At 44.9% G+C, this 21,096-nt stretch overlaps 1 protein-coding gene across 1 annotated transcript; it reads left to right on the forward strand.

Moving 5' to 3' along the window:
* The first annotated feature begins 249 nt into the window (after window positions 1–249).
* ZDHHC15 (zinc finger DHHC-type palmitoyltransferase 15) lies at window positions 250–20,779 on the forward strand. The gene is made up of 12 exons (XM_053955733.1): window positions 250–391; window positions 3,279–3,305; window positions 5,416–5,510; window positions 6,177–6,297; window positions 7,317–7,386; window positions 7,758–7,790; window positions 8,876–8,996; window positions 10,151–10,283; window positions 11,464–11,590; window positions 12,165–12,274; window positions 13,411–13,493; window positions 14,490–20,779. The coding sequence occupies exons 1-11, from the start codon at window positions 250–252 to the stop codon at window positions 13,452–13,454; spliced, it is 1,023 nt and encodes a 340-aa protein (XP_053811708.1). The 3' UTR covers window positions 13,455–13,493; window positions 14,490–20,779.
* The last annotated feature ends 317 nt before the right edge of the window (window positions 20,780–21,096 follow it).

Consider the following 21,096-nt stretch of genomic DNA (forward strand, 5'->3'; position numbering starts at 1 on the left):
CGGAGCGGCACACGGCGCCCCAGGTGTGTCCCACAGGGCTGAGCAGAGGGGCAGCAGCACGTCCCCGCCGTCCCCAGCAGCTCGCAGGACGGGCGGGCCGTGAAGGGACGGCGCTCCCTCAGCCGCGCCCGCCCGAGCGCCACTGCCCGCCCGCCCCGCCAGGGGGCGCCGCTGCGCGCAGGCCGCTCAGCCGAGCGCCGAGAGCACCGAGCGCGCCGGCCCCCGGCCAGCCCGCGCAGCCGCGCGCCGATGCGCGGCGCTGAGGGCGGCGGGATGGCGCTGTGGCGGGGGCTGCGCTGCTGCCGCCGCGCCTTCGCCTGGCTGCCCGTGCTGCTCATCGCGCTGCTTCTGCTCTGGTCCTACTACGGATACGTCTGCGAGCTCTGCCTCGGTGAGCGCCCGCCCGCGCCCCGCGGGGCCCGCCCGCGCCGGGCCGCGCCTCGGCGCCGCCGGGGCCCCCGCGGAGCTGCGGGCGGGGGGCGCGGCGGGCCGGGGGCTTCGGTCATTGCCCTTCTCCTTCTTCTCTTCCTCGTCCTTCTCCTCTTCTTCTTTCCCTCCTCCTCCTCTTCCTCGCCTTTTCCCCTTCCTCCTTGTTCTCCTCCTCCTCCCGTCTCCGCGGTGTGAGCGGGGCCCCGCGCCCGCCCCGGTGTCCCGAGGCTCCGAGCCCGGCAGTGACCCGTGCGCAGACAAACACTTCAGTACGAGTCGAGTCCTGTTGGGGATTAAGGGGGGTTCGGGGCGTGCTGCCCTGTTTTCCGCAGGGTTTGTGCCCGGCCGGGCTGGGTGCGGGCTGTGGGTGCTGTTTGTTAGTCATGAGCCCTTGTTCTCTGCGTCCCTGGCAGCGGGGAGGTGGCGTTTGAGAGGGCTGGGAGAGCGATCCCACAGTGAAAGCCAGCGTTGTTGTGATTTGATAACGTCCAGATGCGATTTATGAGCTGAACAGTAACAAACATCAGTCTGTGCCCTGCCTTACAATGGTTTTATGTTTATATTCTGAAAAGGAAATAAATAGGTTACATGGGATCACGCTCAGGCGTGGAGTTGGTACAGTAGCACGGAACGCTGCATTTTAGAAGAGGAAGTTTTATGCTGGCTAGTAATTGTATATTTAACGTAGCAATTCAACTGTATAGTAAGTTGCAAACTTTCTTATGTTTGTTATTTCTGGTTTAGTGTGCTACTAGAAAAAAAAGAGTTGCCAATTCTGGTGCAGAGAAGAGCTGGAAGCTTGGATTTGTGAAATTGTGAGAATGTGGCTCCTCAGGACAGAGTGAGGCAGATAAACGAAACCAGAGGTCGCAGAAAGGATAGTCTGAGATGGTCCTGGGGCAGGAGCTGCCTTCTGGTGCTGCACAGCAAACGTAAATCAGGTGTTTGTTAGGGTTGGCAGTGCAGTGAGACCCGCTGGTTTTTTCTCAACAGGAGCTAGAATGAAATGCAGCTTCTTTGGTCTGTTTTAATCAGCAGCTTGGCAAAGCCCCCAAACACTTCATCACATTTATCCCATCTCTGATTCTGTGGGCTGTTTCTTTCAAGAATTCACATAGGATGATATCTCTGAGGTGCATGTAACTGTCGTTAGAACATGTGACAAAACACGTGGAGCGTTTTCCTGAAACGCTGTCAGTCTTTTGAAATGTGCTGTGCAAATTCAGTCATACTGAACACGGGCTGATGCCAGGTCCCAGTGCAGCTGCTGGACGAGGCTCAGGTGATTTGAGTGAGGTTTGGATTGGGGCTGTGCTGCTCTGCAAGTGCTGGTTCAGCTGGCAGGAGCTCAGCTTGCTGTGTGGAATCGCAGCTTAAATTCATTCATTTGCCCACACCCACCTGTTTCCCCCCCCCCCCCCCCCCCCCCCGTTTCTCTCTCATTTCTTTTATTTGCCTGTGGAGGAGTTTATCTATGCAGAAGTTGAAATGACTGATTTCAGGATTTGAGCATGAACTGTTGGCCTATGCTCTTACTTGCCAAGCAGGATGTTGTCTCTCTCCACATTTCTAACACAGCAAGGCTTGCTGAGCTGGCTGCCTCTTCTCAGCTGCTGGGAGCCTGTAAATAGTGAGTGCTTTGTCTGGAATCTTGGTTTGCATTTTCAGCTGTGCCGAGCACTGGAAGTGCTGTGGGGGTGATGTCTGGGAGGCATCTCCTGATGCTGGGTTTGAGCTCTCAGTGCTGGGGTGGCCAGTGAGTCACAGGAGGAGGCCTCAGTTCTTGTTTGGCTGGTGGTTGCTGCCACGGTGACAACAATAATCCTGCCACAGCACCTTTTTTATAATTGTGTTTGTGCTCTTGTCTCAGGTAAATCCTTAGCCAGGCCCTGCTGCAGGTGTGGTCAGGAGGGAGCCAGGCAGTGCTTGTGCAGAGCTCATCATAGCTTGATTGGCAGCAAAGAAAAAGGAAAAATTCAAGTTTTCCTAACAGTCTTGTTTACCTGAAATTGAGTGGGCAGAGACACAGCAAAGATTGAGTTTCTTTTTACATCTACGTTGCTGTGTGTCACAGAGCTTTGTTTTCCAAGCAGTGCTCTATCAAATTATCACAGAACTCCCTGTGTTCAGTTCAAGAAAGTGGTCCTTGTCTCTTCTGTTAAACTTGGATGCTGGCTTTTAAAACAATGGATGGATTTTCAAATAGTCACTACAAGAAGGCATTGAACCATGCGCCTTTTGCTCGTTGCTCAGAGGGCTTCTGTTAGTGGGGGCTTTTCTCTCATGATGGTGAAGTAAGAAGGGGTTGTAAATTTCTGCTGGTAGGTAGTGTAAAAACAATGAAGTCATTGCAATTGCTGACTTGGTCAAAGCTGAGAAATTTATAACTTTTTAATCCTGCTGATGCAGAAGTGCTTTGGGACAGTGCTTACAGTGGAGGGTCAAGACCACCTGGGGACCAGCAGAAAGCAGCTGCAAGTATGTGGTAAATGCAGAGAGATGCAGCTTGGACGGGTGCTGGAGAAGCCTTGGTGATCTTCTCACTGTCACCAGAGGATTGCTTTTATCATATTTCTAATGCAAAATATACAGAATATATTTTATAAGCAGGGAAAACACAGCACAAGTAAGAGTGACTGAACATCTTGCTGTGGGTGTGTGCGTGAGTGAAGAAGAGTTATTACGGATGCTTTTGGTTTGATGCTGAACTGTGGGCTCTCTCTTTGCCTCTTGAATTTGAACATTTTTCCTAAAATGGCTGTATTTCACACAGAAATGTTAATTCTCACAAACTTCTCTGGGATTCATATTTCCTCTGTGGACACTTTTTTTTTTTTTTTCTTTTCCAGTGACTGTGAGCAACCCTGTGGAGAAAGGTATGTGTGATAATTTATTATTTGCCATTCAACCCTCGTGTAAAAGGACTCACAAATGTTCTGGCTGAGGTATCAGAAATATTTGCTGTCATTTTTTTAAAGATACATCCTCTTTCAGTGTTTCCTTCCTGTGACTGCACCCTCCTGAGGTACTCAGCATGCTGCACCTCCTGGGTGCACTGGGAAACGCTCTGTTTAGTCACAGTCTGGGCAGAACATGGAAAGTCTCTGATCCCTATGACTCTTGCAGGAAAAGCTGTGTGTGTCTGAGCACACCCACACCCCTCTTCTCCCTTTCCCTTTCACATTTCCAGAGTTGATTTTACAAGCCAAACAGAAAATACTAGTTCCCATCTGCAGCCCACTTGGCTCTTTTTGCTGTTCCATTTGATCTTTCAGTGAAAGCTATTTTTGATAAGCTTTCTGTCTCAGCTCTGGTGCCCACTAACAGATCCTGAGTCACAGCACAGTAGGATTGCTCAATGACACTCTTCAGACCGGTGTGTTGGTGGAGGTAATGGCCATGTGCTAAGAATAAGGAGTCAGTGGCTGTTTTAACATTTTTCTCCTTCTTTCCTGGAGGTGCTTTGAATGCTTTTGGCTAATCCAGATGTTCTCTTGGTGACTTTCTTCTTTAGGGGTTATGAAGGACCCCTAGAAGTAGGTATAGTGTAAGCTGTTCCACAAAGAGCAGTGCCAGCTGACATTTAAAGATTCTCCAGATTGCTGCATCCAATAAATTCTCTTTCCCCTACAGAGCAGTTCTAATGTTTGAAATTGCTACAGAGAAGCTGCAGAAAGCAGGATGCTAATGACTACACAGCAGAAGAAAGTTAATTGTTGCCTAATCTCTTAGTGCATCTCCAGGTCAGCTTCCTCTAATCTGCTGATAGGCTGATCAACAAAATTAAACCTGTTGCAAGATTTATCTCCTTCTATATTAATTAAAAATGGCTCAGCTCCACCTGTAGTGTGAGGATAACATCTCAAACCAGCTTGGAGCATAAGAATGACTTAGCTGTGATTCACAGCTCCTTCCCACAGTCCATCACATCCTTCTGAGATATGTCCCATCATTTGCAATCTCATTAGAAAGTCTCACTAATGCATTTGACCTTTCTTACCAATTTTCACACAGGAAAAGAAGTGTTTTGACATAGTTAAGAAGTGTTTGAATTTTAGATTTCTCTTTCCGACTAGTTATTTTAATCTTATTTTCTAGAATTTGAAGCTTAAGTGAAATGGGGGGAATGAGATAGTTTTATTTAAACATCATTTCATTACAAAAACTGACTTGTAACTTTGATAATGCCTTAATGAGTTGAGTGTTAAAGAAATGGCAAATGGTCTGTGCAGCTGAAGGACAGCTCCTTTGGCTCCCTGTCCATGGAATGCCTGCTAATGCCGAAGGCTCTGGAATCAGGTTTGCATGTTGAACTAAGACTGTTCTGACACGGGCTGGTTTGCAATTCTTCCTCAGTAATCACTATTTTGCTCAATTAGAGGGAAATTTTCCTGATTTATTGTATCAACTGTGGCAAATGTAAAAGATGTTTAATAAGAAATTTGGCGTTTTCTGGTGATGTAAAGGTCATATTATTTCCCTCTGCTCTTGCAAGAAGGATGTGGTGCAGGAGTGGGCACTGGACACTCTGCTTCCCACTGCTTTTAGTAAGAACTGAACCCCAATACTGGGAGGTGCAAAATTCACCTTTACACTGCTCAGCACCAGCCAGTTCTGCTGGGCTTGTGCCTGGGATGTGGGGAAGAGACAGGAATCCTGTCATTCCCAGGGATACAGGGCTGTCACCTGCCCTGTGGGACAATGCTCTGACAGCTGCATCTTCCTCACCCATAGAATGAGATCAGGTGGAGCAGGGGAGGCTCTGAGATTGGTCAGTCCTGAGCTCTGGATGCTGCTGACCCTGAGCCATAAGGTTTAGCTGGACTGCAGTAATGGGTGGCACTGGATGAACATCTGTCTTTTCCTTTCTTCTTTTTTTTTTTTTGACATTGTGGAAATTTTTAATTATGCCCATCGTGGATGAAACCTTTCCTTAAGAAGTCATTACTCTGTTTCTGTTTTTTTCTTTTCTTGTTTTGTTTTTAGTGGCCTATCTTGTAGTATTCCATATTCTCTTTGTGCTCTTTGTGTGGACATATTGGAAGTCTGTTTTCACTCTCCCAATACAACCAGGCAAAAAGGTAAGAGAGCCAACACCTTTCATTCCTTGCTAAACAAAAGCACAGATGTTAAAGAGAACTCAAAAATCCTCAAAAATCCTTCCGTCTAGTTGATCTGCAGAGGAGAGTCAGAGGCAAATGTGTCTTAATTCTTTTCAACCAAATATTTACTTTGTCATGTTGCTTGGATTACTACATTTACATTTTTTTTCATATTTTGTTTTACCTCTCTATGAAATACTAATAAAACACTCAGATTGAGCCAACAAAATGAGGTATTTGTGTGGCTCTCCAAATATACTCAGGCTTGCTCTGATCCTGATTACAAGAATGTAAATTTATAAATAACAGCTAATCCCCGTTTTAAAAATTTAAAAATATAAAGGTTCTTGCTTGCTAGAGAGGTGCTGAATGTGTTATAAAGGAGAGTAATTCATCAAGGGCAGCAATAGGAGCAATTCTAGTGAGTTGTTTTATGAGCCTTAATTTCACTTTTTCATTTCTTATTGCTGTGTCTCTCAGTATTTTGGCTCTCCAGCGCTCACTGCTTCCCTTTGTCTTAACAACCACATTTTCCCACTGCATTAACCGCAGCAGCGGGAGGTAGAAACGTTCCCAAGCTCACCTGTGTTTGAAATGCTCTCTGCTGCCCGTGCTGACTGCTCCTCTGGTGCCTTCTGCTTGCAGTTCCACATGTCCTACGCTGACCAGGAGCGCTACGAGAACGAGGAGCGGCCCGAGGTGCAGCGGCAGATCCTCGCCGAGATCGCCAGGAAGCTGCCGGTGTACACGAGGACAGGGAATGGAGGTCAGCTCAGCACGGAGCCCAGATCCACCCACACACCCCCCAGCAGCACAGGCTGGCACCCAGGGGATCCTGCTGACCAACAGCATTCCCAGGCACCCGCTGACTCCTGCTCTCCCTTGGTTGCAGGGAAAACAAAAACAGCCTCGAACTCTCTAATTCAGTGCGGTTCCAGGTGCTGCCTTTGAGAAGCAAGATGTTACCCTTTGGATTTACAGTCTGAAAGCCCACGTGTGCTGTCTGTATTTAGAAATAGCAATAGAATAATCAAATCTGTCAGAATTTTTACTTAAAATGGAGTCTGCCTGAGAGATGCAGGACATACTTCTGTGACCAGTTTCCTGCACTGTTCAGTGATTAAATGCCTGCTGCACTCCCTTCACAGCTTAAAGAAATCTGTGTTCATATTGGAGGCTCTGACCTGCTCATTTCTGTCAGGCAAGCCAAAGAATTTTGAAGCAGAGAACTGGAATAAATAGGGAATTATCAAAATGAAGTGTAGGTAGTCTGAGTAAATGTGGATGCAGGTATACAGCTTTGGTTTGTCACTTTTGAGCTAGCTCTATGGGTTAGACTAGGTTTGGGATAGATGTTGCGAAGGAATTCCTTCCTGTAAGAGTAGTGAGGCCTGGGCACAGGTTCACAGAGCAGCTGTGGCTGCCCCTGGATCCCTGGAAGTGTCCAAGGCCAGGTTGGACAGGGCTTGGAGCACCCTGGGATGGTGGGAGGTGTCCTTGTCCATGGCAGGGGGTGGAACGAGATGAACTTTAGAGTCCCTGCCAACCCAAAGCATTCCATGGTTCTATGATTTTATGCTTTCACTGATTGTTGCCCCATCTGCAAGCCTCTATCAGAACTATGAGTGTTGCTTACCTGATTGTGACCTGCAGCAAACACCAGGTCACATGCTGAAGGGAGAGAGGAAAGAAAAAGAATAGTTAGGAAATGAGCACAGTCTCAACTAACACATGAAAAAAAGAGCACTTTTCCATTGTTTCGTGTTAATTTGTCTCTGATTCCAGGGATTCGGTTCTGTGACAGATGCCAGCTGATCAAACCTGATCGTTGTCACCATTGCTCTGTTTGTGCCATGTAAGTCATGGGTTGTCCTTCACCCAAGTGCAGTCACCACAAGGTTTTGGGAGTGGGCTGCTCCTTCATGTGTCTTTTTACACAAAAAGGTTCCCCAGGGTCTGTTCAGCTGCAGCCAGCAGTGCTCTAGGGCAGAAATCATTCTCGTGTCTCTCTATCTACACAAGGACCAAGAACATTAGTTGGTCTTCAAACACTAAGAAATGTTCCACCTTAAAATTATATCTACCGTAAAAAACTTAAGAGAAAGCATAATTTTGAGTATCTATTGTGTAGAAACCTCACAAAAATCAAAGTTTTGCTGTTGATCTGCAGTTGGTAATGAAGTACCGATTAAAAATCTTCCATTTTTCTTTTTTGTCCTTTTGCAGGTGTGTGCTAAAAATGGATCATCACTGTCCATGGTATGTCCTAGATAATGGTTTGTGGTTTTCTGAAAGGAAAGGCTACTTAGATATATTTCTGTATGCCTCTCATGTCTGTATGACTCTCACATTTTAGGCCATCCATCTCTTTAGTTTGGGAAACTTATAAAATAATTGCACTTTAAAATTGCCTGAAATTAATTTTAACAAATCATTCATGTTTGCTCCATAACCCATGTGTAAAAATGCTATTATATTGATAAAATGTAAACCCCAACTGCTAATTCACTCATTAACTACTATTCAAATTTGAAAGGAACTCTAGCTTAGCCTTTCCTTTGGGCTCTCTCAGTGTTTCAGCTGCACTTGGGGTGCTTCCAGTAACATTTCCACATGGATTGTTTCTGGACTGATGCTGGTCAGAGACAGTCTGTGCAGAAAGCTGCATGGAATAATTGAGCTTAACACCTTTCAGAATTGATGCCACTACATTTCTTAAATTCCTCCTTTTTTTTTTTTTAAAAAAAAAAAAAAAAAGGAAGATTTAAGAATTCAGAAACTACACCAAACATTTCCCTACCTGAACCTTCCTGGTGATCAAAACTGTAGAGGATTTTCCAAGCCTGAGTTCTGACACAAACACCCACTAGGGTTTTTTGTACATCCCCCTGTTCCTTTCTAGAGTTGTCCTGTGCAGGGAGAATTCTCACCAAGTGTGGGGTTAATTGGGATGTATGTGAACAAACAGGCAGGGGTGAGGTGGCTCCTGAGGTTTGCAAAGGAATAAAGTAGCACAGAACTCCCAGCTCTGATTTCCTTGGCAGGCAAGACGCAGAGAGGAGGAACGAGCTGCTGCCGCCTCTGTGACCCATTTACCTGTGGTCCCAGCCTTAAAACAATTCCAAAAATCGGATCTGTGCTTCTCCTGGGCCCACAGGAAGGGTTGGAGTGAAAAGCAGAGCCATCAGTTCTGTTCCCTTTTGGCCACTAAGGGGAGCTGCTCATTGGCAAATTCGGCTGCGTGATCCAGGGCTTCCAAAGCCCCCAAAACTGCTCGTGCTCTTTGTGTTACAACCACTGTGTGCTGCACCAATCCTGATTTCAACTTTGCTTTTGTCCTCCAGGGTGAATAACTGCATTGGATTTTCTAACTACAAATTCTTTCTACTGTTCTTAGCCTATTCTTTGTTGTATTGCTTGTATATTGCTGCAACAGTCTTCAAGTATTTCATTAAGTATTGGACAGTAAGTCATGAAATCCGGTTACTTTTTCATCTCCTCTCAGTCTCGTGGGCTTTAGTGACTCTCGGTGCCTTGTTGCTCTCAGGCAGTGGAGGGGTTGCATTTTCCTGGGAGGTGTTTCCTGGGCCCTTTGGGAGTCCACCTCCTGTTAGATGTCTAAAATGCACAGAGCAAGTAGCCTTCAGGAATTTCAGACTGTAGATTATTTTCTGGCAGAGAGGTTCTATCCCTTCCCTGTCCTTGTGTTTGAGTGGGTGTCCCTTGGAAAGTTTGGCATTGATGTGTAAGATCCTGGCAATGATTTGTACATATTTACTGAATAGAAAAAATGGGTCAAAACCTTTTGTTCATTTTCTAACCCCCATAGGCTTCCTTTCTCAATTTAAAAACAGTGACCCAAAGGAGGCTTTTATGCACTTACTGCTGATTGTTTCTATGCAAGCAAGGCCAGCTGACAGCTCCAGTAAAACAGTGGCCCTTGGTGTCTATTTCTGTCCCCTCTGCTCCATAACTCTGTATGTTTGTGTTTAAGTACCTTTGCTGTGCACTAATTGTTCCCCACACTCAGCAAGGCTCAGCCCTGAGCCCGGGAGGTCCCCAGAGCCTGCTTGTGTCACTGCTGGGCACCCCTGGCACCTGGCTCTTCTGCTGTAGAGGGAAAGGAGCCTTTCTTCTGCTTGGAGCATCCCACTTTACTTTTAAACTTTCCCCATCCATCTGTGCTCAGTTCTAACACTCCCCAGTAGCTGCAGATGTGCAGGGCAGATTTCTCTGAGCTTACCTTAAGCAAGGTACAGAATTTTAATGTATGCACAGGAAACTCAGCAGAACTTAAAACAGGGCTTCAAGAGCTCCTACCTGTTCATTTCCCATGGGCCCAGGATGCTCCTCATGCCCATCTGGGCAGCTGTGGTGGGCTAGCACAGAGCCATACAAAGGGTTAATAACACCCCCCCCACTCTTTGTGCTTTGGTACAGGAGGGGAAATGAACCACATTCATTTCTTTGTCTCTTTTTCCTTTATATAGTAATGTTCACTTTGGCCTGTAAAAGTTTGAGAACTCCCAATAGGAGTTTTAGAATTATATTTCTAAGTACAAATAATTTCCATCTTTAATTTGTTCTTGTCACTTGTTCTGTGTTGCTTTCCTTTCCAGGGTGAGCTGACCAATGCACGTTCCAAATTTCACATCCTTTTCCTTCTCTTTGTGGCGATCATGTTCTTTGTAAGCCTCATGTTTCTGTTTGGCTACCACTGCTGGCTCGTCAGCAGGAACAGATCCACTCTAGGTAAGGCTCTTCTGTCTGTTCCTTCTAGTAAGACACAGCAAGGGTTCTGTAAGAACAAAAAAGAGAAGAGAAAAGGCATTTATTCTATTTCTGTACATTCCTGCTGGTTTATGAGGGGAGGAAGATTTAAGATGTTGGTACAAGCTGCAGAAATTTGTCACTGCAAATGAGCTGCATTTATTAGCTGGTGTGACGAAAGCTTTGTTAGGGAAACCAAAGCCTTAAAGTGTAGAAGCCCAATTATAAAAGTGTTATGCATATGTAAAACTACATTTGCTGTGAAATGAGTACAGCTTTTGAGGAATAATGGTTTGTTATGCTCCTGTGCTGGGGTACATCCCAAGCAGCTTGGTGAGCTTGGGAAACACAGTGTCCATCTTTACTGATAAAGGCAAAGAAGTTGTGACTGTAAAATCAAAGAAATTATCATCTAAAATAGTATAGTTTTGCCAAAATTTCTTTGCCTTTCCTCAGATAAATGTTTGACTTTCAAAGCTTTTGGGATAAAGTTTTGTAACAAAACAGACACTATCAAGAATGAGCAAATATTCTGATTTTATCAAGTTATTTACTTCAAAAATCATTTCATTGGGCACTGAAGCTCATCTATCCCAAAACATCAGACCTGTGCAGCAGCTGAGAAGGGAGATCAAACTGTTCCTAAGGCACTCGAGGTTCTTCTCTCCTTTCTTTTCTTAATTTTATGCCCCACCAGAACCCAGAGTTTATTTGCATTTGTTTGTCCCTATAATGTTATAATGTTCATTATAACATTAACAAACGAGGTGATTTAAATCTGCAGTGCCACTTCTAGAATGTGCACTGAACACCAACCTACTTCATTCTGCAGAGTTTTTTACCTAGAAACTGTTCCCCTCTGAATTTCATCAAGTCCCACAGGAATATCTTTTAACTCCATTCTCTGGATGAACCAACCCATTGTGGGTTGGTGTGACTGTTCTCTAGGTTCAGTTGCACAACCAAATTCCTGCCTTCAGTTGGAAAGCCTTTACAGGCTTTGCAAAATGGGGAAAACCATTATTTTGAAACTTTGTAGTGCTAGATCTCTATAATCTGTTAAATTACATTGTCTTTAGATGATTACAAGATGCATAACCCTTTTTCACAGTGTTTGCCATTTATTTTTATTTTTTTCCACTGAAATTGCCTCTGTTTGCAGAGGCTTTCTCAGCTCCAGTGTTTCAAAATGGCCCAGATAAAAATGGATTCAATCTTGGCTTTGTGAAGAATCTCCAGCAAGTGTTCGGGGAAGAAAAAAAGCTCTGGTTGCTGCCTATTGCCTCTAGGTAAGTAACCCACTAAAAGCTAAAGTGCTGAAAGCTGATGGAATTACAGTTTTTCATATTTTGTGTCCAGGTTTAGGTCACAGGAAAGTGGGGGTTTTATGTGTCTTTCAGTAAGAGTGGGGCCATTTTCTATTGAGTGTCAGTCAAACACAAGTGAGATTTCTGCCCTGAAGAATCTGTGGGATAAATTGATAAAATTTATACCTATAAATTGCTTCATTTTCATAAATGTTTTCCTTAGTTCCCCTGTCACTTCTAACTGCCCACAAGTTAGTTTTTCCAGGGCTTTTTTTCTGTATTCAAATTACTTGATAAAATTAGCACATTTACCTTCTGCTAAAAATTACTTGATTCCAGGCCACAAGTTTCAACTTTTATACTCCAGAGACCTTGAAAATATTGAGAACCAAAATGAAAGATAAACCTGGTACTTTTCAAGCTTAAAGATGATTTTAAGTAAACATGGGAAATACTGGCAACATAAAACTTTGCAGAAAAAAATGTAGAGAAATTGTCATCTTTTTAGAGTCACTTGCTGCTTTTGCAGTGTCCCTTTCTGCCTTTTTCCATGCAGCCAGGGGGATGGACATTTTTTCCCAATGAGAGCATTGAGTGAAGCTCGGAACCCTCTCCTGACAAATGAGGAGCAGTGGGAAGAGGATGGAATAGACGAAGAGCCTCAGGGTAAGGAATTAGTGAAATTAGTTGTCTTGACCTACAGTGGCTAATAAATGAACTATAAGAGCTAATCAAATAAAAAAACTCTCTTGGTTAAGTCCCTGGGCAGCTCAGACTTGATTAATGAGCACAGACTAAAACTAAGCTCTGCTTTGGAAACAATTCTTTCTTTTTTTTTAGCAACTTTTTACTTTCAGGTGAATGAACTTAAAAGATGTTTCAAGGGTTAGAGAAACTGAAGTTGCCACAAACTGAGAGTATTTACATGTAAATGTTGCTGCATGCAGCCCGGTTATTTGGGATGTAAAGTGGTGCCTGCAAGAAGGAGAATACTTAGATTTTTAAAAGTGTATTTATCCTCTGAGAGTGTATGAAATCAGGCATGCAAACACCTGAGTGCAGGGATATATCTAGGAAGCTGCTTTATACTTTGTTCAGCTTTATTTCCAGAGTAAATTTACCTGCTTTCCCTGGTTGGTTCTATACATTTTGGTACTTACATGAGGTAACACAAATGAGTTTTAAAACCAACAAAATTGGCTTTAAAATAGCAAACTATGGCATTTCTGCAAATTTTTAATGATGCTTAAAATAATTCCTTTAGGAATGAGTCAGAGCTTCTTCCAATTTTTACAAACTTTAAATTCTCTGAATAAACAATTAATTCTTCCATATGAAAATGGTGGCAGTGAGGTGATTTTTGGCTATATCAGCCCCCACATTATGGTCTGGAGCTTATATGAAGTCTCCCAATTTATAGTGCTTGTAAAATAACTGACATTTCCAGGCAGTTGAACTGGATGATCACTGTGGGTCCTTTCAACTGAAATATTCAGATTCTCTCTTACACAACAGAGGTAAACCAGTAAAAATGTCTAACTAGAAAGACCTGAAATGTTCCATTAAAACTGCATGACCTTTATTTGTCTTTGTGGCTTTAAAGCTTGTGACTTGGTTATGAAATAAATAAAGCCAATAATAGCATAATCTCAGTTAAAAACAGCTGTTCACTTCTCTCTGACAAGTGGTTGTCTATTTTTTTTTGTAATTATCCTTAAAAACACAATCCCATGCTTAGTGAAAAGTGTATTCTCAGTGGGAAAACCAGATTTATTTGCCTCTAACTGCTTTGGCTTTCACAGGTTCTGGTGAAGCCTCATCCCTTGCCATAGAAAGGGAGACATAGCAGTGTGAAAACACAGTGGTGTAAAGCTGGATCAGAAAGGTCAGTGTTTCTTTCTTTAATTCCTTCAAAACCATTGCTCTGTAAGGAGTGGGAAGGTGATGTTGAACAGGTTTGGGCTTTAGCAGAAAAATATTTCTCCAGCTTGCCCAGAAATCCCTTGTTCAAGGGGCCCTGAAAGGAAGCAGAGGCTCTCAGAGGCCCTGGGCTGGGTGTGGCACAGGTGACAGCAGAGCCACCAGCACTCTGTGGAGGGAGGACACCAACCCTGCAGCTCCTCTGGAAAACATGACTTGGACAGTGGCAAGGTGGAAGTTCTGGGATCTGTGGGAGGTGTGGGAAGGTGCAGGTGAGGTGTTAAACTGAAGCTGAGCACAGCCAAGTCGCAGCTGGGGATACAAGGAAGTGCCTTGTAATGTCACATCAGCTGTCACTCTTCTCCAGGCTTTTTCTCCCCCTGGGAAACGTGGGTCCCACAACAGCTGACACCAGCTGGGGCAGGTGCTGCTTCCAGAACATTCCCTGCTCTGCCTCCTGCTCTGACTTGGAGAAAAGGAACAGTGTTGGCCCCACACACATCCTGCCCAGGAGCTGCAGGCAGTGAGGAGGGCACAGTGTCCTGTTGTCCCAGGGGAATGGAACTGACCGAGATTCCAGCAGCATCCTCTGCTGTCCCACTGGCAGGAGGTGGAATTGCCAGGTGGAGTTTGCCCCTCTCAGCTCCAGGCAGTCAATAACTGTGGTATGGCAGAGCACTGCAATCCCTGCCTGGCTCCCCTGGCAGACAAGGCCCCTCCACACTGCTAGCAGGGCTTCTACCACGGTGTAGGAGTCGACCTTGTTCCACTAAGTAAAACCCCAGAGTGTTTTTCTGTCAACAGTGAGGGCTGCATCCTGCCATCCCCACCGGGGCAGGCAAAATCAGCATTTTCCTGTTGTTCTTCATGGCTTTAAAATTACTCCCAAAGCCCAGATCAGCCCTCAATCCCTCATAACAGCAGTGCTATGGTTGCACATTTGTATTTCTTTAAATTTCAGCTTCCCTCTCAGGAGCCAACATCCCTTCTCTTGGCAAGGACTTCAGTTTTGAGGGGCAGAAAACAGGCGGATCTTCAAGATGAGAAAACATCCTGAAGTATTGTCTGATGGGAATCTGCATTCCAGAGTGCTTCTCCAGGAATCCTGCTGTCCAGATGTCCCGAGGCTTTATAAATTTAAGTTACAGAGTTAACAGAACAATTTTACAGAGTGATTCTGGCCAATCTTCTTTGGCCTGCTCTCTTTATTTTATAAATACTATATATTTTTTATTCAAAATAGGTAAAAATGTTGATGCAAGTGCATTTCCAAAGGCCTTTTCATTTTGCAAACATCAGGGGCTCGAGCTCTTGAAATTCTTCCAAGCCATAATATTCTTGGGGATGGTTATTTATTTTGAGGCTGATTCTCCAACCTTCTCTGACAAGTGGCATTTTCTAATGTATTTAAATTCTGAGTCAGTTCAGCTTAATGCAAGAGAGACCCAGTTAAATCTGGCACTAAATTGGTAGCTGAATATAAGAGTGTTGAAAGCAAAAGTGCTGAACATGCACATGTACATGTGCAGCTGTGAATGAAAATAAACTATTCACGTTGCCAGTATCAAGATTCAAGAATATTGTGGCCATAGATTTTTTTAAACATTTTTAGGGGGGTGTTATTTTCTTTGCGTTTGGGTTATAGTGCTCTTGCATCCTACTTGCAGGCTCCTAAAATGCAAAAGGGAACTTCAGACAGTCCAGTTTGCATTAATTCCTAGGGCTAAAGTATCATCTCATTCCTGGATCAGTGTTTGATGGAGATTTGTGTGTTCATGGAGTCAGAAAGGAAGATGTGAATTTGAAACGTGCACTGAAAGTTTGGCTCCAAGAGTCATGTTTGGAGTTTACACTCCACAGGGGTGGCTTGAACCCCAAAATGCTGAAGACACAATTTATACATTGAAGTTTTTCAGACTTCTTCCCAGCTCAGTGCACTGACTGGCTTCGGGGGTTTCTGCACTAAGAGGTGATCTGATTTGTTTCTGCATTTTGCTGCATTTACAGTCAAAGAGGGGTATCCCTCTTTTGTTCTGGGGAATGGAACTGAGACTTGGCTGGCAGGATTATGGATATTCTTCTAGACCTGAGACCTTTTTTTTAAATCTGCATGATTCAGCCCAGTCCATCATTCTTGTTTGAATTAGGTGCATGCTAAAAGTATTGGTGTAGTGCCTCCAAGATAATTTAGTACCATTTTCTATCCCATTTTTGTGTTTGTTTATCAGCCCACTGGTGTTGGCAGTGACTACAGGAGCAGCTGTGCATGTCAGGAGAAAGGAGCTGATGAGTGAGTTTGGTGATGGAGGCTTTGCCTACAGCTTAAACCCCTTTTTCCTCTGTTCCTCTGCTGCTGCTGCCACAGGGAATGTGTCTGTGAGCCTGGAGAGCTTTGCAGAGGTTCCTAACCTAAGAGAAGGTGTTTCACTCCTGGCTGATCCGTGCCCTGTGGGCAGGATTTTGTCCCTCAGCCTGTGCAGTTTGTGTGGAGCAGGCAGTGCTGACCTCCCTGCGATGTCTCACTGCTGAATTTGGTTGTGAAGGGCCAAGGTGGGCTGGCCCAGGCTCGTGTGGGTTTGTGTCTCTCCTCAGGGTGGCCCTGAACACTGAAAATGTTCCTGCTTCAGCCACCTGAGCCCCATCTGTTGAGTGGCTCTGTCACCAAATGGCTGCTGAGTGCTGGAAGGGTTTTTCCTGTCAATCTAAAGCTGCATTTCTAATGTAAATCTGGTGTTGGACCTTGTGCTGTGTGTGATGCAAGGTGGCAGCTGAATTAATCCCCTCATTCCTGGCAAAATGTGCTCTGGAGGGGGAGCTTGAGAGGATGATGGCACCTAAACACAGCCAGAATTTAGCACCCACAGAGGTGCTATTTGTGCCTTTAAAAACTTTAAATTCCTTGTATATAAAACCAGGAAGGTGATTTGGTGACTCTGTTTCATCCTGCCAGCTGAAGTGTATTTTTCCAGAGCTTTTGTGGATTTACAGGAGTTTTCTGAGCAGGTTCTTGTGCCCTTCCTGGGTTTGGTTCTGGTTACAGCCCTGCCATTATTTGAGTTGTTTCCTTGCCAGAGCAGCAGCAGCAGAGCTGTGCAGGAGCTCCCCTGCCTGCTCCTGCTGCTGCACTGCTCATTGGGGAGTACAGAAAATCAGGTTTTGTCTTCTAATGCTAAGGCAGATATCTTTATGATGGCACAGGTACCAAGCTCAGATTGAGAAAGGGTTTTAAATGTTTCCAAGTAACTTTTATTCAGTCACTTTTCCTGTAATTAATTATGGTCATCTCTTCCCCTTCCCTCAAAGCAGCTCAGCCTCCCATAGTTGTAACAAACTCTTGTCCAGGTAGAAACAATACAAAGTTTGTCGCTTCAGAGCCACTTCCCAATATCCACACATTAGATGCTGGAAAGCTCCATGAAATGTGAAAGAAATGCAAAAGTTGTGTAAAATGAGGCAGAACAAAATGGGGAAAACCCACATGTCTGAGTGAGCAGCTCTATTTTGTTCCCTTCTGCTCACTTAAGGTGATATCCTTATTTTACCCCTGGCCTTTGTCCTTTTTATGCTGACTAAATGCACTGGAAAACAGAAGTTCCTCAGGCTGCTCTGGTCACTCTGCAGGTGACAAAAGAGAGAATATTCAGCCCAGTGTGTGATAGTTTTTTTTTTTAACCTGCTCTTTTTTTAAATGGCTCTTCAGGGGTTTTCCATGCCCTGATCCTCATCCAGAGGCTCTCCACCATCATCACTGTCTGTAAGGGCTGTATCATCAAACCTCTGCCCTGCCTGCACCCTCCATCCTGGCAGTCCAGGAGTGGGATTCATCCCCCCAAGTCCCATCAACACCAAGATACTGCAGCTCTGGGAGCTGGCCAGTGATGCCAGCTCATCCTGTGTGTATCTCACACTGCCTGTGCTGGTGGCCCAGCATTCCAGGTACGCCCTGAGCCCTCCATGTGCCAGAGCACATGGAGTGTCCCCACTGGGATTGCCACCAGTGTTCATTGTCACTCTCTGGGTGTGTGCTGCACATGCAGTTCCATTCAGAGAACCTGGAGGATTGTTAAGGTTTGAGTCTCAGTGCTGGTGTCAGTTGTATGGCTGTAGGGATTGCTGCAGGTGCTCCACTCCAGCCTGGAGCTGTGTGGAGGCAGCAAGGCAACTGTCTCAGCCCCCTCCAGGGGCTGTTTCCTCTGCTTAGCACTGGATCTACACTACAGCTTTCTCAGCTATGAGCAACTTTTCCAAGTGATGAACCATGGGAAAGGAGGGAACTCTTTGCTGGACTTTACTGTGATGTCTCCATTGTTATCCCTCTACTCCTGGATTCATCCTCTAAAATAAATGACCACTAACAGCCACCTCCTCACCTCTTCCCCTTCTCTCCCATTTACATTCAGGTACAAAAACCCAGACAGAGCATCATATTGATGTTTCTCTGTGTGCAACTGTCCTAAGTCCAGTCCTGGGCCAGCGAGCCCAAGGAACCAGGACTTGTGCAGCCCTCACTGCACTGCCAGGTTTCTCTTGCTGAGTTGGAAGTTTTAGGAGTAGGATGATCTTGTTTTCCTTCAAGCAGAGAGCACTTCTGTATGTTTGAGGAGGCTGTACCCAGTGAGTGTGGGGTGCAGTCACTGGTGAGAATCAGGAAGCTTCCAAATCACACTATGCAATGAATGTTTGCTTCCTGGGAGAAACAGGAGTGGATTCAGCAAAATCCACTCACAGCTGCAGCTCTGTAGTTCTAGATGCTGGTCTGGACTGAAAGCACAACTTGATGCATAAAGTCTGTCATGTGATATGAATGTAAAATGTCAAGGGGGAAAAAAATTACTATTTTTTCCCTGAATTTAGCTATGAAGAATGATGTACTGAGCAGTTACTCTTTGCAGAGTTACTCTGCTGAGCAGTTACTCTGTGCAGAGCTGTTGCACTCATGGAAGGGTTTAATTAGCAGGGGAAGGAGCCACTGCTGACCTTGTTTATTAAGCCAGAACTAATTAACTCAAAGGGTCACATTTTCATTTCAGTGACTCCTGTGGTACAGATTTCTGAAATGGATCCATAGTACTTGAAAATACCTCAATTTTATTGATATTTTTCCAATTCTAACAGCTTCTGTTTTATTACAGAACATTTGCAAACCTGAACTCATTCTGAACTGATCAGATCATTCAGATCACTGAAGGTGTTTGCATGGCAGAGGGGCTCTGGTCTGGCAGGCCCTGCACTGGCTCTGCCACAGGCTCTTCCTGCCTAGTGCTGCATTCCTGCCCTGGTCACAAACACTGAGCTCACACCCACTGCTGCAGGGTTTTAGTCTCCTGTCCTTTTTCCATCCCACTTTGAGTCTTCCCTCTTCTTCCTGAACATACAGTTAAATATTTTCAGCTTTGAGCTGCTTGTGCTGGTTTTTTGGATACTGTGAAGGTGAGTAGGTGTCATTTTATGCAGTTGTGCCACGTATTTTATTTGTAATTAATCTCTCTGTTTGTCAGGTATTGGTTTGTGGTTCCCATCATCAGGCCCAGCTGGCTTTGCTTAGAGCAGGATCCCACTTCCTGCATTTTCTCTTTCCTAAAAGCCTCATTTCTTCATTCTCCAGCTTCCGTTTGGGATGTAAACCTTGTGAAATAAAATGTAAGTTTACATTTCAAATACAAGCCTGTAAGTTGCTCATGCCTGCATGCTCCTTAAAATACTATTTTTTTCTGTATGAGGTTTTAAGATTTACAGCAGCATTTGCAAAACTTAAGTGGGTAACAGCCATTATTTTAAAAAAAGAAATTATATTAAGGAGGGGGGGAAAAACCACAACCCCAAAAATTCCAATGAAAAGGACAAAGGGATCATCTCTGCTTCTTATTCCAGCTGTGCTTGAAAAGAAATGCCTGCTTGCATCCAGTGCTGGTGTCAGACAGCCCTGGGAACACGCAGGTACCTCACCTGACGGCTTCCCTACACTTTCAGTAATTCCTGAAGTACTTCTTGAGTTAAACCTTGGACTAAATCCCACGGGAAGCCTGGAACCAAACAAAATGGGCCTCCCCCTCTCCTTTCTCACCTGGGGAAGCTGTGTGCACCCCCTTCCCAGCACTTCCCTCTGTAAGAGATACAAAAGCCCAAAGTGAAAGCGTTGGTGTATTATTTCCCCCACACCTTTCTCTGGAGGATCCAGGAGCCTCCAGGATGTGTCCCAGAACTCCCTCAGCACCTGGAATGCTGCTGATATCGTGAACTGCTGGGCTGGTGCAGGTGACCTTCCCTGGGAGGGACAAGGCTGTGACTGACAGCTGGGGTGAGGAGGTGGAACTGTGGTTCCTCTGTTCTGATGTAGCTCCATTCTTCTTTGAAATTAACTATAGTATGGAATGGCTTCCTGCTGTACTCACAGAGCTACTCCAGAGTGATTCCAAATCCATTGGTGAAGCAGGGAACTTTGGGTTAGGAACACAGGAAGTAGGAAAGGTCTTGTTATTTTATAAATTTATAATCTGCCTGCTCAGATGGCTGCTCCTCATCTGCAAATGCTGTTGTGTGGTGCAAATGGGTCCCTCAAAGATAGAACTGAGCTAAACCTCAGGGTCAGAGAATGGCAGAGCCGTGCTGTTGTCAGTGTATCAGGAGGGTTTAACTCCCTCCCAGAAAAGCCAGGGGGTTCCACACACTGGCATAGGGGGCTGGAGCAGAACCCCCACTGCAGGGGCTGCTGTGGGTCAGGGGTCAGCTCCCTTTGGGAGCTCCCTCTGGGGCAGGATCAGCACTGCCATTCCCAGTGGAGCTGACAGAATTGGGACACAGCAGCACTCCCCTGGAGTGGTTTGCAACTGCATCCAGCTGCTTTTTAGGAACCCAGCATGGCCTGGGGCTGGCAGTTGTTCCAGTCAGAACGGGTGGCTTAATATACATCCCTCCCCCCTAATTCAATGGGAAGTAATTATTTTGCAAGGAATGTCACACCGGATTGATGCCCACCTTTGGGGTGTTGTATTTAGGAGTTTTATGCTGCTGCTGCTGGCATTGAGACTTTTGATATCAAATGGGTTTTTACAAAAGCCTTGGATACTCATTTTTACTGTGAACCAATGCTCTGACTATGCTGATGCTCTGTGGAGTTTCACTGGCATTTTCCAAGTGTTTGTACAGTTTCTACAGCTGAATATCCTGTATGTTCTGCTTTGTTGTTTTTTTATTATGGTTTATACTGCACTGCAGGCAAGGACTGCATTAAAACCATTTTTGGCTAATTCATTAGACTTGTGAATGGTTATTTCCTATGCTCAGGCTAAACATTCCCTCTCTGGAAGTGTTACACAACTTTAATTAACTGGAATTACTGCTTGGAACAGGGAAGGTTCTTAATCTATGACAGAAAGATTCACTGGTGCAGGCAGCCCACACCTCAGCACTCTACTCACCTGGTGAGAGGTAAGAACTCTACTTGAGACAACATTCCCTGATCCTGCTATTGTAGAATATGGATATATTTTAAAATAATAATGGTTTCTATTGTATTTATGGATCTCTCCAAAGCTGCAGTAAGGGGAGGTACTGGCCAGCTGGGTATG

The sequence above is a fragment of the Vidua chalybeata genome, chromosome 14 (genome assembly GCF_026979565.1).
Source record: "Vidua chalybeata isolate OUT-0048 chromosome 14, bVidCha1 merged haplotype, whole genome shotgun sequence".
NCBI classification, from domain to species: Eukaryota; Metazoa; Chordata; class Aves; order Passeriformes; family Viduidae; genus Vidua; species Vidua chalybeata.

What these genes read in the sequence shown, in the direction of transcription:
- ZDHHC15 (XM_053955733.1), top strand. Translation starts at nt 250, where the DNA reads ATGCGCGGCGCTGAGGGCGGCGGGATGGCGCTGTGGCGGGGGCTGCGC. An exon ending in GAGCAACCCTGTGGAGAAAG is followed by an intron (nt 3,306 to 5,415) that starts GTATGTGTGATA and finishes TTTTGTTTTTAG; the next exon opens with TGGCCTATCTTGTAGTATTC. An exon ending in ATTTCATTAAGTATTGGACA is followed by an intron (nt 8,997 to 10,150) that starts GTAAGTCATGAA and finishes TTTCCTTTCCAG; the next exon opens with GGTGAGCTGACCAATGCACG.